The sequence below is a fragment of the Limanda limanda genome, chromosome 10 (assembly GCF_963576545.1).
Source record: "Limanda limanda chromosome 10, fLimLim1.1, whole genome shotgun sequence".
NCBI lineage: Eukaryota > Metazoa > Chordata > Actinopteri > Pleuronectiformes > Pleuronectidae > Limanda > Limanda limanda.
This window is the reverse complement of record NC_083645.1, coordinates 6,940,020-6,958,448: the sequence shown is the minus strand read 5'-3', so window position 1 is coordinate 6,958,448 and position 18,429 is coordinate 6,940,020. Positions and strand designations below refer to the sequence as shown.

The window sequence follows — 18,429 nt, the reverse complement described above, 5'->3', positions numbered from 1 at the left end:
GAGTAGGCGGAGATGCAACATGGAGGACACGTTTCCTCCATAATCTTCATTTCTTTCCTCAAGTTGGGCTTGTAAAAGATTTAAAGATAATTATGTGTAGCTGATTGGGAGCAGTATTGGCCTTTGTGAGGGTAGGATGTTTACAAAAGTGGACATTTGCAGGACTCTGCTGGAAGGATCAAAATGTTTCTGTGTTTTACTTTAATGGTGTTGGACAGACTGAAGCTACTAAAATGTTAAATCACCCCAATAACAGCCAGATAGACGGATTTCCAATATGTCTGTACGGAGAAGGAATTAAGTTGGCTCTCTGCCACCTTAAGATACTCAGACACACACACACACACACACACACACACACACACACACACACACACACACGCACAAACACACACATTTATAGAGAAATGCACAATATATGCACAAAATAGGTATCAGCAACATCAGCAGTGCCAGCTACTGTGCACAGGGGAGAGAACTATTCGTGCCCTGGTTTCAAGGCAGACTGTGTGTGTGTGAGTGTGTGTGTGTGTGTGTGTGTGTGTGTGTGTGTGTCCCAAAAAACAGAAAGAGAGGAAAGAAAGAGTGTGTCTGAGTGTTGTTGTGTGCATGTGTTATCATTCCTCAGCACCGTGCTCCTCTTGGCAGATGGCTCTGCCAACCTCGGGACCTGGGGTGTGTGTGTGTGTGTGTGTGTGTGTGTGTGTGTGTGTGTGTGTGTATGTGTGTGTGTGTGTGTGTGTGTGTGTGTGTGTGTGTGTGTGTGTGTATGTGTGTGTGTGTGTGTGTGTCTGTGCGTATTGTATTGGTATCTTGGGGGGCACAAGGGCAGAAGCTACCTGGTGTTGACTGCCAAGTCTCTTGCTCCCTTGCGCTCTCTCTCTCTATAAACCTTGCAACACACACACACACCTGCACACCCACAGTCTGATATGTCTTGCCCTGCTACGACTTTTATGATGTTTGTGATTGAATTTTTTATTAATAAGGTTCAGCAGTTAAAACTGAAATTTACTGTAGTAGATAAATGATAGTGGATATCATTACTCTTATTTAGATGACCAAGTTTATTATTCTTACCAGCACTAGTGTAGCTGTAGGAGAGCAGGTACAACTTGTGGAAAATCACAAACTTCTGAAGTCTGAATTCGAGTTACAGACCAAACACTACTTCATTAACTGATTGAACTAATTACTAAAATAACATCCACATAAAATAAGGGAACGTTACCTCAAGTAAATAATTAATTCCTAATTAGTTCTAACAACAAATTAGGGAGTGTAATTTCAAGCAGGGTGTTCATTACATACACACCTAATTTGACCTATCACAAATTCAACTCTCACAGAAAATGAGTGAATATTATCAAATAATTTACTAATGACTTCATATCATTAGATTATTGAGCAAACCAAAAATAGCATGTTAAATATTTCCATGCACTTCATATAGTAATTAGCCACAATTTTCAGATACACTATCCTGACAGATGTGGATTTTACAAATGTGCACATCCATTGTATCCCTCTTCCTGTGTTGAGGGTTTGAATGTGGCTCAAATACTCTCCAGCAGCTCGCTCTCTCTCCTCTGTGTACTGTCTGATAACAGAAACGAGCCCAAAAGTGGTCTTTAAAAAAGGCATGAAAGGGACTCCGGGGCCATCACTGCACAGATAAATATGAGCATTAAAAGGTGGGAAACACTGTGAAGACAACGACTCTGCCAATATTGGAACAGCAGCGGCAACAGGAGCCTGGTGATCTGATCCCATGGGGAAGATCTGGTGCAGTTATGTACACTCCTCTGCTTCAGTGTATAATCAGCAGTTACAAGGCTTTTAGTCACATCTATTGATAAGGCAACTGAAATCCCTACACATCAGTACTAGACAATAATATCTGTGATAAATCTGCAGCATCTTACACCTGAAACGTTTTAAACAGCTTTTGATGAGGGGACACTCTTATCGTCTTTTCTCTAAGTCTTTTTTAATGAAGATATTGTAGCTCAGGGAAACATACGTCAGTGTAAGTACCTTCAGCTGCACTCTTGAATGACTATTTGCTGCGCCTCTTTGAGCCACTCAGCGCCTGTTGGGTCTTATCATCTCATGGCTGTCATGGTCATTTGCTGTGTGCGACTTCATGTTGTTTCTTATTGCGGTTTTGTTGTGTACTTGAAATTGAGCCAAAAGTGAAAAGGTAATTTTAATCTTTTACAAACTAGTTAAGAACAAATCTGACCTTTTTTCCTTATGATAAATATAGAAAAGTGCGTGGCTTAGTAGTATTAGCAGTAATCAGATTTATTAAAGAAGTTCGACCTCTGGAGATAATGGTGCTATAGTTAATTGTCACATTGTACTTGACTGAGCCCTGTGGCCTTTTGGCTAATTATCTATGACATGAACCCAGCTTACGAGGAGAAAGTGCAGTATGCAATAATAATATAACAAGCGTGATTCTACTATTAAGTAAGTTTTGACACTAACCACAGTTTCGACATTAATGGGTTTTTTGAAGTAGCAAACGAGCGGCTGGCCCAGTGCTGTTCTTCCAGAGTAGGTGACCAGAGAACTAACACCGTTCACTGTCCAACAACGGAAATGGAGTGATTTTTTATAAAGATCAGTGTGATGATTAGAAAACACCGGAGGAGCAGAGTCACCTGTTGACCAGCGGAGTGATGAGCCTCAGTGCAGTGAAGCTCATTTAAGATAAGATAAGATAAAACTTTATTGATCCACACATCGGGGAAATTCAGTTTTTTCAGCAGCAGGAACGTCAGAATAAGGGAGACAAGAGAAGAAAGAAATAGAAAAAAGGCAAAAGAAACAAAAAAATTTAATTTAAGAAAAAATGCTGAGTATGTACATTATATTCACCTTTTCACTGTAGTGGTTTGTATTAAATGTTCTAAGTAAAGTGCTGTGGCACAGGATGATTATACAAGCAAGAAAATTTTGTTTTTTGCATAAGAAACCGCAATATATGTATATCTCAATATCGACCAATTAAAAAAAACTTGTGATACGATTTTATACTGTATCGCCCCAGCTCTAAGGCAGGTGGAGGGGGAATTGCTTGTTTGACCACTGAGACACACCTGGTATCACTAAGTGGCTATTGTGATACGATGTCAAGCGGACAGCTCTAAGTACAGGTGTGAACGCACCAGGATCAGATATAGATACAATTACGAGTGAACACATTTGCCAGCCCACTCTCTCATGCAAGAGATTCACTCAGCTCCTCGTGACTCCTCTCTCTCTCATGCCAACACACAGACACACAGTGACATCGGACACATCTGTTACCTCAGACTGGGTTTAAAACAACATAATTTGGTCTTAACTAACACAAATGACATACGTGTTCATTTTCATTTAGAGCGGGAAGTGAGATACGGTCACAAGTGGTCACAGGAGACACAATCAGGACTCATGTTTATACCAGTTGGGAACACGTGCTTGGTGATGGCTACTTGTGCATACAGGCTCATATAAAGATAGACAACATGACGGCTCCAAAAAGCGAGGCCAAATCATCCTGATCGCCCCCTGGATGCTAACTGCAGTGTAAATCCTAAATCCTGCCTCCCCCATGTTTGTGGAAGGGTCGTGAATCAAATTAAAAGGACAAAATTCCCAGTAATTGTACTTAAATTGGGCTTAAACTGAAGCAGGTTAATCACACCCGCAGTTACACCACATCCCAGGCCACATCCTTGGACAGTGATCATTAGATTTCATGTCAAAATTCGACAAGGTGAATTTGAAAGCTCTGGGAACAGTCTATAACCGACCATATGTGTTACTGTGTCCTGCTGAGGTGCAAATTATGGCTTATGGATACTGCAAGACCTTTTAAGCTTCTGAAGAAGTCACAGCGTTCACATCCACCCTGAACAAGACGGATGGCAGACGGCAGGATTCTGGACATTTCAGACACTTGGTGCGTCTTAAATCACTACTTCCTAATTATTGTTTGTTTGTTTGTCTCCTCAATACAATTCCTCTGTGGGTTGGGAATTACTGTATGACCTTGCCATGGCTTGAACAGTTGGCAGAGGTGTATTATTCTACAGGCTACTGTTTGTTTTGGAAGGTTTAGATGAGGGTTATGTTGTCTGTGTTCCGATAGTTTTTTATAATATTTGTATGGAACTAAAACCTGCTAAACTCTTTCATTTCTCCCTAAGGGATGTGCCTACTGCAGGTTCTTCATTGGACCTTTACTTTAAAAGATCCTTTAACATGAAACACAACATGGGGAAATTATATAATCACATTGTTTCTTCAGCTAAGAGCTAGTGTTACCGTACTTGCACTTCTTAATCATATTGAAGATTACCATGGGATGCTCTTAAAAATAACTTAAATAACTCAAATAATAATACAAATCGATTTCTAGCCCCCTTTCTTCTCATTTGTTTTCATCTGAAACTAAAGAGTGACATTTCTGGGTGAATAGAGACCTTCTTATTGATTAGTTCCGCCATCTGCTTCTAGGGACAGATAAAATAAGATAAATTATAGACCTGCTCATTAATGAAACACATTAATGCTGGTTTTAAAATCTACATTTATGGGTTGAAAATGGCTCATAACGCCACTTACAGTTTCAAACCATCTTGGATCTCGAAGGGCCAATGCTAACTTAGAGTAAATCGTGGGGACGTCTCTACATCATGACATTATACATATTTACGTATATATATTTGACAAGATTAACAAATGACTCAAATCAAAGGTGGGCGTATCCATCTTTGAGGGACACTGAGAAAACGCAGATCACACTCTCCTTGAATACTGTGTGGGCAGAATCGTGACTGTTAAAGACAAATGTTCGGCTAGGGATTTTATATCCAATCCAGATGGTTACTGTTTTATTTTCTTTTAAGACACTGGCTTAGCTCTTCACATAAAGCATGAACCCTAACAAGTCTACACAGCACCTTTCACCCACAGATTGGGGCTTTTTGTTTTACGCAATCATAAAGTTTGAACAGTTGACCCGTGTCTTTGCAGCACCAGTGTCATGTAATCATTTAAGTGGATTATCTGTGGAGCAATTAGCTCAAAGGCTCCATCTCCTTCATTATGATTTCTTAGAATTTCTGCAGTCGAGGCATTTTATTATCTGTGCCGCTGCTTTGATGACTGACAGAAAGTGTTTCAGTTATTTTACCAAAGATATTTTTTTGTAAGGCTCGATCATGTCTAAAAGCTTATGGTGCTCAAAAGAAATTGTCAGCAGTAAGTGATAATGACAGGATATCTTACACATGATACCTGTAGGAACACTGAAACTATGAAGCTTCACCTCGTTCACATCTCCTCTTGAGAACTCCACAAGCCTTTAATCCTAATATGTCACAGATGTGGTATCTGGACTGCTTGTCTGTGGTTTTGTGCCATATTCTAATCACGCTCAATCTAAATCCTGAAAGAAAGTAGAATGTTTGGCGATTCAGCCTCATCGTGATTCAGACTTCCTTGTTAAATTGGAACAGCTGGAAAGACACATCTGTATAATGTTACACCATTTGCAGCTCAGAAAAATCTGTAGTCTGCAGCGGATCAGTGACAAGTCCTTGCAATTAGTGCTTGGCACAGAGGTGAATAAATACTTCTGCAATACATCAAAAGCTGCTCTAATCAGTATTTTTTCTACAAAAAGGGGATATAATATCTGTGGTGAGAAAATTGTCAATTGTAGTGGCAAACCTATAGGGAGCTTTACCCACCGATGTCATTCTTATGTTTTAGTGTCTTTGAGTTTCTTCACTCTCAACCCGCCCTGACACCCCACGTTGGTTTGTGAACTGCTGATTTCAAGCCTCAAGTCTGGCCTTTTGTCCAATAAACCACAATGTACTACCAGCACAACACCAAAGTTAGCACATGTGATGAAAGCTAAGCAGCTAAAGAATTGTGTATGTATTTCTCCAGTTCATTCATTGAAACCTCTTTCCATTACATTGCAGTAAGTGCATCAGATGATCTGACGGATTTCACTAGCGTCCTCACATCCGAAGACTGAGCTCCCATTTTCCCTTCCTGAGGGATGGTCGCGCCACCTTGACAGGAGAGAAGGGGACATTTTTCCTCCAGACAGAAAACTTCCGTCATTGTTATCTGCAGTTAGTTGTGGAGCATTTGTTTGTGGATTCTTGGCTGGGGATGAGACGTAGCATCCGTTCAAAGCCTGTGAGTCGCTGATGATGTTGGTGTGAAGTACTATCAAGAGGAGTGAGGATGGAAATTTCAGCGGCGTGATGAATGACGTGAGCTGACTGAGAGCTCGGGAGGATTGAGGGGCAGACTGAGTATTGGACTGTGGGTCTGAACCTTATATTCACTGACTATAAATTGACTGTGTCACCACTTTTCCCTGCAGATCCCGTCTTCTACTTGGGAGATTATCCCGAGACTGAGGATTTTTTGCTCTGAACAGAAATTTGATGACAACATTTTTACATTTCTCTTGAACTGTTCATCCATCGGCGATGTTAATCGTTTGAGAAAGTGCATTGTCAAATTTGGTGCAATTTGAACACATGTACAATATTATTAACAATCAATGAATATCCATATTCTGAAAATCCAATAAAAAGCTCTGTAGCAGTCAGTGGGGACCAGGCAGTGTGCTTTCAGTTTGCAGACAGAGTTGAACATGTCTTCTTCTACATCCCTGGATAAACTACAGCAGTGATCGAAAACTGGGTCAACCCGCAGATCAAAATCGCAGCAGGCTCATTTTGATGATTTGATTAATTTTATTTCACGATATCGGACTGAGACACAGACACGGATGCATTGGGCGCTGATCTCCATCATAGTCCAATGTTCCTAGACTCACTCTCTTCTTTTTTGTCTGGTTTATTGGAGGGTGGCAACCGACATCAAGGTGCATTAACACCATCTACTGTGTCTTCGCCCTTCTTTGTCTCGTCACAACCTTTGTTCGTTGCTATAATGCTTTATTCCCAGAGCAAATACTGAGATTTTTTTTTTTAAAGCTGTGAACTTGGTACCGAATAATCTGTCGACCGATTCACAAATTTGTGAAATAGTTGACATACCATGTATGAAAAAAATAACAGCAGTTAAATAAATCATTCAAATTGATATATAACCACATGAACAGTAAAAAAGAAAATCCACACAAAGTTTTCTAACTTGACTCTGCGCCATAGACTCTTTATAAAAAGCTCCGCACACAACGTTCAGCACACAAAGAATAAAAAGTGACAGTAAGTTGCAGAACTGTTTGAGGAGGACTAACTAATGGCCAGGAATAAATCTGAAGTAGCTCCACAGTTTTAACTCAGGACAAGAGAACAGCTCATTCCAAGCAGTTTAGAACAGGCACTGCACTAGTGATGTTAAAAAAGAAGTTCCTGCCGATCTAAACTTTCAGGTTCTGAACCACACAGTATTAAATGCTGATGATATGTGTAATCAATTCCCTAATTAACTGCTTAAATGGTTCAACCAATCACAATCAGTGTCAATTACCAGTCAACACCATCTCCCCCAGATTCCACTGCCATGATTAGCCAGCTACATGATGGGCAATTACAGCGAGGAGTATGCAACATTCAATGTAAGCCCCATTAAAGTCATACAAAGCCTTCAGATCTCTGAGCGAGAGAATGAAACAAGGGGCGAGATGGGAGGAGGAGGTGGAGGGAGAAAGAGCAACAAAGAGGAGAGGAGATGAAAGGATATTTCTTCAGGAGGAGGAGGAGGAGGAGACCTACAGTGCTGGATTCGTTCAGATTTAACAAAGGCGTGGGGAGCTTCAAAATTGTTTTCTCTCTCAATTTTTTTTTTTTCGCCTGAAAGGGAAAATCCACTGCCAAACAGGAGCCACACATCAATGGCCACTGACAGACTTTTAACTCCAATCTCAGTGATTTTCATGGTTTCTATTGAAGGTGTGTGTCGCCTTTTATGCCCAAGTAATCCATTGTAAAATGTTAAGAAAATCTCTCTCTCTCCCTTCAGGTTTTCATCCTTTAGCCGGGTTAGTCTTCTTAGAATCTTGGAGAGTTAAGTCCATTCTAACATTTATTGACACTGAGCTGCCGCTACTTCAAAAGTGCTTCAAGAGCTGTTGGTAGAAAAAAACATTTAACAACAACACTATATTTGTATCAGACCGGTTTAGGGGTAAATATGCTGGAAATTAACAGAATTCTATAAACTGCGTCTATAGAGGAGAATGTATAACTGTTCCTAATGACCTTCGTCTTGGCTTCATTTTACTTCTTCTTCCTCCTTAAAAAACAGAAAAATCAGACTTTGAAATGAAACTTCTTTGTAGTCTCCACACAGAGCATGGATCATTCAGACGGGAATAACCACACACTCTCAGACTGTCTTTCATCAAAGGCTTTCATGGTGCCACACTTGTTTGCACACACGGGCTGCGTCCACACTAAAACCTTTTCATTTTTCCACAGCATTTGAAATCAAAAGAGGTTTCCAGTCCATCTCTACATCAGAGATAATCTCTGTCCATACTTTTATCTGAAATATGACCATACACGTTAACTGGGCGTGTGCGTACTCTAGCCTTATGACTTGCAGAATTAAACTGTGCAGCAGCTGCCAGTAAATACAACATGCTCATCAAGGCTTTTAATTTGGTATCCATGTTGCCTTCATCACTGGGTCAGGGTCAGGTGACGGACAGTTTTCATATCCATATGACATTTGATAGACAAAACAATGAATTGGTTATGACACTTATTAGCTGTATCCTTTATATCTGACATCTGACTGTGAACACCCAGTGACAAGTTGCATATGTCTGAGTTTTGAACATGAACAAGAAAAGAGCCATTATTCTGAAAGCCTGGAAAAAGAACATAACTCTGTGCAGAATGTCTTTCATTCTTTCTTATTCCATCCAACATCTTGTAAAATTACAGTCAAATCTCTGATGTTCAATAATTTCAATCCAACAAAGTTGTTTGTGCGTACTTTTTGATTACCATTTGAAGCACTTTACAGAACAGTAACAAATTAATATAGGCACACACACACATTAATACAGTGCATCTTTGTGCAGCACTTGGGGGCTCGGTATCTAGATGGACACTTTGGCATGAAGAATGGCATCTAACTGTCAAACTTCTGGTAAGTGGACAACCCGCTAAACCTCCTGAGCCACAGCCAAAGTCCCGTCACAGGCAGCCCTTCTCATTGTTCTGTTCTGTCTGCACGGTTCTGTGTTTTCTTCTCTGTAATAAAGCTTGTTTCTGTGTGTGTGCGTTTCTGTGTGTGTGTGTGTGTGAGCCCAGTTTCCCACAAGGAGTGTCTGACAACAGCAGCGTGATGGAGTGGTGGCAGGGGGAGGGTTACATGTGTAGACACCCTGAGCTTGTTGTTGAGCCCTGAGCAGCTCCACTCCAGCAGCGGGGGGTTAAGTACCTTGCTCCAGGGCCCTTCCACAAGCGGCTGCTGAGGGACAGCAGTGTGTGTCACTTTTCTGCTCACACACACTCGCCACCACCACCACCACCATCACCACCACCCACAGGAATAAGGATACAAAACAGCAACACGGTTGCCAAGTTATTGTGCTCCCACTACAATACGTAGCTGAAGTGGAGAGGCTGACTTTTATATCCAGTGTGCCGTACAATCGAATGTGAAAAAGGAAATGTCTCCAACACAGTGGTTCTCCAGCACGGAGTGAAATGTGAGAATGTATTTGTATCTTCCTGTTTTTGAATTCATATTCAGCCGGCACAGAGGGTCGTCCACTACTGTCAGGGTCGACATTTCATGGTTGTACGAGAGTTAAAATGCAAGGTGCTTTGGATGAAAGCTTCATACAGTAAAAGCACTTTATGCTGTGGCCTGTACTGGGAGCAGGACAGAACGATCTAAGTCTAAGTTCACGAGCTGATCTATAGTTCCAGTCCCTCCATTACTCCTCATATATCTAAATAAATCAATGAATTCCAACTCTTTGTAGATGCCATCGAGTCTCTCTCGTCTTCCCTGATGTTAAGAAGTCTCCATCATCTCTCTCCGTTTGAGTATTTGTTCTTGTGTTCTCAGCTGCATATAAAACCCCTTTACTGAGAATTGTAGTATTGTACAGTATTGGTTACAACTGCATTTATATTCAACATATTTTATAATTTATTGTTTTCATTGCAGATAATTTCCTAAATATTGGTGAGTTTCTGAGATCAAAATTAGTTCTGATATTTATTTTAGTTGGAAACCTATTAAATTGGAGAACGCAAATATTTATCTACTATAAATATATTAAAAATGAAAAAATAATTTTTGGTTAGAAGAAATAAACCTAACAGCCACTTTACATTCTAAAAGTCAAATTGTCAGTGCCCTCTGTTGGACAAACTGAGAAACAGTGAGATTGTTTCTCGTATTTCTGGTCTGGATTTCCATGTCATTCCTCAGGGTATACATGCATATATGCAATGGGCTCACATCAGACAACACACAAGTCTGACTCTGTACAGATTATTTGTTGTTCTATTAAATGATTAATACTGTTGTTCAGTCTTTCAAAAGTATACCCCAAAAGATGAGGGATTCTTGAAGCCATTGATTCTGTTATTTGTTTTTTTTTTGCAAATCAAATAATAAATATTGACTGATATATTCATGAGAATAACATAATGTTTCCTTTTTAAAATGTACCTTGACATTAAAAAATAATTGTATCACTTCTCTTGTGGACCAGATTAAAGCTGTTTTGAAACCTGTCTTCAGCTTTTCTCTAACAACCAATACCTATGTATTTGTATGGACTAATATCAGTCAATACTGGAACCAGATAATATTTAGTGTTTGGGGAAAATCGATCCACTATTGTAATAACATGTTATTACATCTTATTAGCTCTCCAAACAGAACACACAACTGTCAGCCTCATGTGCAGACTGTGTGTGGAGCACCAGCACAAAGCTGCCCAGTCATTTCACTCAGTCCACACAGGAAAGAGAAAAATGACGCCTGGTCTAGTTTTAGATTTCAATAACCACATGCAAACATTTAGATTCCTGCAGCATCCCAGAATAAACCCCAAGTTGACTCTTGTCATTGTGGAGACCACCAGCATCACCTGCACGGCCCGGGGTCCTGCTGACCAGCACATTCTCTCAGGACTGAGGGGAAACTTCTGCCCCCCCCCCCCCCCCCCCCTCTTCCAGGAGCCTTTCATTCATTCACAGGTTCTGATATTTCTCTGTGCATCAGTGTCACATCAGCCGGAGCAAATCAGACATTCCTTAATGTCACAATGTGAACTGTGTGTGTGCGTGTGCGTGCATGTGTGTGTGTGTGTGTGTGTGCAGGCTCCATGTGCAGGTCTCCCGGTTCCTCTCAAGCAACAACGGTGACAAAGAAAGACGCATTTCTCACCTGCGTCCCCATCTCCCCAAATAAAAACAAACACACACACACGCTCCATCCAGAGGCTTGATTTCAGGATGTCATGTCCGCTCATCCTCTTTAAAGCCTCACATGCATCCACACACACACAGAGAGAGAGAGAGGAGGATGAAGCAGCGTGTTCTGGACTTACCATGGTTGTTCCAGCTCCCAGTCCCTGAAAAAGTCGAATTCAAACAGATCCATGCCCGCTCCTGCTTCTGCTCCTGTTTCCGCTGCTGGCTGTTTTCTGGTTTAAAATCCAAAGCTGCTGCTGCTGCTACGTGGTTCTACATGAGCTACTGATACTGAGTGTCTCCTGTGTGCGTGTGCGTGTGTGTGAGAGAGAGGGAGAGAGAGAGAGAGAGGGAGGGAGAGAGAGACACACACACAGAGAGGGAGCGTAGACACGAGCCGCTGCCAGGAAGCTGCTACGTGGTCGAGGCAAGCTGACAGCCAGGCAGAGGTGGAGAGAGAGAGGGGGGGGGGGCAGAGCGAGAGCGAGAGCAAGACAGAAAGAGAGAGAAGGAGAAGAGAGAGAGAAAGAGAGAAAGAGTGAAAGAGAGAGGGAGAGAGAGGCAGAAAGAGTGTGTGAGACAGGGGGGGAGAGGAAGGGGGGGGGGCGGAAAGAGTGTGAGGTGGGGGGGGGACATGCTGAAGACAAGTCACATAATAAGTGGAGCTATTTATGTTGATCTTACTAACTAAAACTTTGACACCCCCCCTCCAAAAAACCCAACAGTTGCCATTCATATTCTTATAATTATATTTATTAAAATTATTAAATAATTATTATTATATAATAATTATAATTATTATTATTATTACCTCCATGTCAGGTTTTGATAATAAACTGTGACCCCCCGCCCATTTCATTTGTAGAGCGTCAAAGCACAGCATACATTATTTGAGTTATTTTTGCATTTTAAATGTTTTATTAATAATGATAATAACTGTCAGTAGGTGTAGGAGGATGTAAATGTCTTTAAAAAGCGTGCTCTTGTATTTAGCCTCACGCACGGTTCTGGAGTCAGTGAAGTGCACACTCCAGACAGACGTCTCCACTGAGCATCACCTGTGACGCGCTGTGTGCTCTCATGACTCACAAGCTCCTCATTATCTCACAATCCATCGGAGGAGATTTTTTTTTTCTCTTGTTCTTTTCCTTCTCTATGAAAAAGAGACATCTGAAGCAGGGCTTTCCTGATTCAAAGCTGTGACAGTGAAGTACACCACACATGCGGCTCACTGACTCCAGGAGTCTTTGTTCAGATTGGGGTTGAACACACCGCGGAGGGCTGTCAACAAGATTTTTTTGAAAGAACTTAGGTCCTTAGGCAAGACGTCTCTGAATGGCTGTTATTTTTTGTCTCATTTGATTTATCTACCTGAATTTATTTGGATTTTCTTTGATTCCTTTTTTTTTTTGGTCTTAACCACAATTACTCAAATTACAGGATAGCTGGTCGAAAAGAAGCTGGTTCAAAACCCAGCATGTGTGAGGTGCCTGTGTTTCCTCTGTGGAGTCACAGTGTAAATGTTCAGAGCAGAAACACATGACCTGACTTCCCACCCGGGGGGGGCAGAGGGTCTGAACACGTCGGGTTGAAACTTTACTGGATCTGATCACACATCATTTTGACCAGGTCTTCAAACACTGATATCTAACACTGCAACTGATTTGTTGAGATGAACAGTGTTGTCATGGGACTGTGTGATGATGTCAAATCATGCTGAACAACCCATTTTGACATATATTTAAATTGGATGGATTTCTGAAATAATTGTTCCTTTTTGGTTTCCTTATTATTAATCTTATTGGTTAATCATCATGTGATAATTTCTGTGTCCTGTTTGGTTGGTTTCAACAGAAACAAAAGAACCAGACATTTACGCTGTTTCTATTCTGTACTGTCACATTTTAAATCTACACAAGCTGCTGTATTTCCATTCTGGAGTCTGATGTGTTCTAATTATTTGCCCCTGACGCTCAGAATGTTTCCAGAGTTTGACTGTGACTTGTTATTATCCTCATACAATACAAAGGAACAAACATGCAACAACCCTGAACTTCAAGAGACATTTTCTTTTTACTTTGAGTGTTTAGCTCCAGGTAGATGTGATTTACTATTCACCTGATATGACCTGAGCTGTTCAGGAGCTCAGATCCGCTGTACGGTTACTGAATCTGCTCTGCCACCCACCTCTGTATCCTCCAAACTTCAGCCTCCTCCACAGCAGTGAACTCCAGCTCTACATCATCTCCGGTCTTCCTCCCAAACACATCATGCACACACACACACCAACCAAACCTCTGAAAAAGCCTGTGATTATTCCAACCAGGATGTCGTTGCAGTCTCTTGTATGTCACCGATCACAGTTTTTAATTAGGTTCTTACAAAAGTGTTGTTGCTGTGGATTATTGAATCAGCCATTCTCTGTGGGCTCCCTCTCAGTTTGGGGCCCCAGGAAAATTGCCTGCTTTGCTGACCCTGTTGGAACACCCCTGTTTCTAAATATACCACACACCACACTTCTTCTTTGGTCTTTGATCCCTCCACAAACTGCTCTAATATCCCTTTTTTGTGTCTTTATCCGACCACATCACCTTTGTTTCAGATCATCCGATGCGACGTGGTGTTAATGACAGCTTAGCAGCCCACCATCCTCCGTCTCCATCATGCACTTGCTGCAACACATGCCCGCCGGCACGTTTTACTGTTTACGCCTCGCTATGAATAATGATTGACCAGATGGTTGGAACTTCTCACTCAGCGTGTGCGGCAGCAGTAGCTGTAGCTGTGGTTCCTTTATGACATCACTGTCCTCCCCTTTAAAAAGTCCTCCCACACAAAGGCCAGTTGGTTTTCTTCCCCCATGAGAGAACATGAGAAGTCCAAATATATAGGAAATTAAATTTGAAAATGTTCTGCCGGCTTTGTGTGTGTGTGTGTGTGTGTGTGTGTGTGTGTGTGTGTGTGTGTACGTCTTTGTTTTGGATGGCGTGTCACTGTGTTTGTATGTGTGCATGTGTGCGTGAGTATTTCGGTCTGGTCAGGGGCAACATGCCAGCAGTACTCTACATCACACTGTGCAAGCACAAACAGCAGCCTTGGATAGAGGAGAGGAGAGGAGAGGAAGGGAGAGGAGACTGCCGGCCATAAGCAAGTCTGAAAGTGCTGTTTCATGACCTTGATCAATTCCAGCCATTTCAACCTCACAAATTAAAATTCCAGACATCTCCGGACCTTAAAAACACCAGATCGAAATTCAACCAATTTTCAAGGATTTAAGCACCTGCAGGAACACATTTTGTGTGTGTGTGTGTGTGCATGTGTGTAAGAAAGCCTGTCCAAAACTAGGTCAGACACAGAGAGACAAAGAATGAGAGAGAGAGAGAGAGAGAGAGAGAGAGAGAGAGAGAGAGAGAGAGAGAGAGAGAGAGAGAGAGAGAGAGAGAGAGGGGGGGAGAGGGAGATGTAGCAGAATCTATAAAAGCTATTCTAGTTTGAGATGATGGAGAAGTGGATGATAAAAAAAAGATGGAGAAACATTAACATAAAAGCTAATTAAGGGCAGATAGACAGAGACACTCGCACAGATGAATCTCGTGCTCATTTCAGTCTTTACTACGAGCAGAGGAGCTGTTAGTTTAGAGGTTTGATTTTTTTTTGTCTTTTTCTTAGAGCCACATATGTGCCAGTGATTTATATTGTAATGGCGACACACAGAGAGTGAGTCTCACAGGCAGACACAGAGACAAGCACAAGCTGATAAAATAGTCAGGAAGGAGCCGGCTCTCAGCTTTGGGCTCATTGTACTTGCTGTGTATCTTGCAGAAGTTGAGAAGTGCATGTCATGAATTTTCAACATGTGCCCAGGCTCTCTCTCTTTATATCTCTCTCTCTCTCTCCTGGTACAAGTAGTAAAAGTGGTGAATGAAGATGGTCCCACAGCTCCTCCAGGTGGTCAAACACAAGTATTGCTCTGCGAAATCTACCAGGTAGTCTTAGCGCTTCTTTCATCATAGATTTCGAAAAATCGACCTTTTCTTCAGGGCTAGATTCAGGGGCGGGGCAAGGCCAGCTAAAATTAGATTTGCCCCTGAAGTGACTGCGTCAGTAATTCTTTTATTATTTAAGTCACTTACTAACAATTCTAACAATACTTATGACAGTATGTCATCAGCTTTTTTTAAAGTTCACAATGTGCTTTAAATATACAAAATGATATGTGTGACTTTGGTCAAAACTCTAGAGCTAACAGTAAACAAAGAATGACTTTGCACTTTATTGAATCAGAAAGGTTGGATGTATAAGTGGTCCCTTTGTTTAAATTGTGGTCCTTGTGCCGCGGTGAGAAAAAAAAAAATTCTGTCTAACTCACCTTGACCTTTCCTATTACAGGAAACCTGTGGAGAGGTGACACCCTCCTGACAAGTTTATCACCCCATCTCTTTCTTCAAACTTTTTTAATCCAATTTCAGAGGCTGCAATTGGCAGAAGCCCTGTTTGGCCTTGGCTCTTCATTGTCACTGAGGTTTGATGGGAAGCCTCATATCAGTATCTCCTTCAACTATCATCATGTGGTCTTTTCACTAATGGACTAAACAAAGGGATCTTATCTGATCTTAACCAAACTGCAATCCTTACATGACAGCATGCTCAGAGAGAGGGGAATGTAAAATGGTCTATGGGACTGTGTCACAGTTATTAGGGTTGAAACCTTTCTGCACTGAAGTCACGCAAATTGAATTCTCCTACTTTTTGTATTCTCGTCTTGTGTTTGACAATCTCGGCTTTTGCTCTGAATCAAAGGTTTGACATCACAACACAGTGTCGTCCAAACCGGCTGATTCAGTCTAGTGCCTCATTCAGTTTTTGAACATCTAACGATGCTGAGGAACACTTTTCACGCCAAATGTGGATTAGGTCATTAACATTCCTCTTCTGGAAACCATTGGATGATGAGTAAAAGAAAAAAAAATACCCTCATAAGAACAACACACCTTTAAAGACAATCACAACAGCTGATTGCAGGAAAGAATTTAAGCTGAACACACACACCGTTATCTTTGCCGACCGACGTAAAACATTTCATTATGTGAACAGCAGCCGATATGTGTTTCTCTAAACCACAAAAGTCCCAGTTAAAATTAATTTCCCTCAAAATGACTTCAACATTCTGGATCCAAAGGCAATGCTGGAAAAATCTGAAGCAAAAATCTATAATCAAATTCCTCTATATGATCTGTTCACAACACAACTGGAAGATCACATTTTGGACCAAGCTCAAAAACTATCTCATGACATCTGTTCATGAAATGTGGTAACAGAACACAAAGTACCAGTCATTAATCTTAATATCGAACATTTCATGGGAATAACAGGATTTAACAGTTTTAAAGAAGAATGACTCTTTTAAGGTTCACATACACGGGAAGTGTCTTTACCAAATTACATGTTATAGCACTGTTGTAATGTGCTGAAGACAATGACTGGATTGAGGACTGTGTCAAACAATCCAAGATAGTGCAATTTAAATCTTAAACAAAAAACAGTTCATGCGCAACATTCGGGTGTCGTCAGCCTTGGTCGTGCCATTTGGGATCCCGATTGTAGCTGGTATTACACTTTTTATTGCCAGGATCAACCACAATATACACATATTGATCCTGGGAAGATAATGTATGCATGCTCTAACATGTCTATGTTTGGGACCCCAAATGGTTCAAAACCTACTTTGCAGCTTTCTATATGACCACAGTAGCAATATTTCAGTGGCTCAATACGAGAGCAAGACAGCATTTCCTCTACTGTACTCATTTCATGTTTCCATTGCAGGCCAACATCACAGCCACTCAATCATAGCACACATTTAATTAAAATGTTCAATGAAGTAATTCTAACTTAGCACCAATTCTTAATGACGCCAATTGGTCAGTACACACAACAGTCCCCACACTGCTCACACATACGCAAATGGGAAGCAACTATTATGGAGCCAAGTTCAAAACTTAACAAACAAAACATGTTTTACAAATTCCCTACACAACACAGTGTGGTTTGCAAATACAAAATGCGCCTGACAATCAACAAAACTACATATTGTTCAAATAAATGTAATAAATTATGCTTCAGAAACAAATAGCCTTAATTTCATACAAGTACAAAAAAAATAATCACACAAGTTAAAATTCGTCCTACATGTATAAAACATATTACACGTATAAAAATTTGTATACTAACCCTACAAGTACAAAAACAATATTCCACATGGAGCTCATGTGTGATCATGTCTGATAGTGATGGTGTTTTCAATCTCATTGGCTTTCCACTTCCCTGTGCCTGTTAACTGCCTCACAGCGCCACCTGCTGTTGTGGGCTGGACGGTGAATTTCACAGGACATGACACAAAGATTGAGCAAAAAGTCTTGTGATATTTCATATTTATAAGAAATATGTAGTGCGTTTGTCAAAAACTAATACATTGTATTGCAAACCACAATGTTTGCAAGATAATGGTCAGAAATATAAAGAACATGTTTTGCTTGTTTGTTAAGTTTTGGCTTCATAGAATTTTGCAGTTCATAGTTCACCATAGTTGAACTCCATGAAGCCAGGCTGCCGTTAGCCTCGGCACGAAATTACAAACTGAATACTTGTTCATGGTTTCAGTCATCGCCATGGTGACTAAAAAGAGAAGGAAGGATCAAAATGATTTGGGTCTCAATATATGATGGCTGACAATCAGGGACCAATGTACAAGGAAAATCCACCATAAAACGTTGTCGACATAGGTAACTTTGGTCACTGTATGAGGCAAAGTCACACTTCCATTACAGGGCTTATAGAATAGTCCCCTTTTGGAAGATACATAGTATTCTACTCATGTCTGTGCATACTGAGGAGAGATGGTTAGCTTAACTTAGCATAGAGACTGGAATCAGGGGGAAACAGCTAGCCTAGCCTTGTTCAAAGTTCAGATCTAAAAGGCTGGATC

General features: G+C 40.9%; 1 protein-coding gene across 1 annotated transcript in view; it reads right to left on the bottom strand.

Moving 5' to 3' along the window:
- Window positions 1–11,634, bottom strand: part of aff2 (AF4/FMR2 family, member 2) — a 139,946-nt gene extending 128,312 nt beyond the window's left edge. The window contains exon 1 of the mRNA XM_061079984.1: window positions 11,582–11,634. Coding sequence (XP_060935967.1) covers window positions 11,582–11,634 — 53 coding nt within the window. The remainder of the gene's footprint in view (window positions 1–11,581) is intronic.
- Window positions 11,635–18,429: the final 6,795 nt, after the last annotated feature.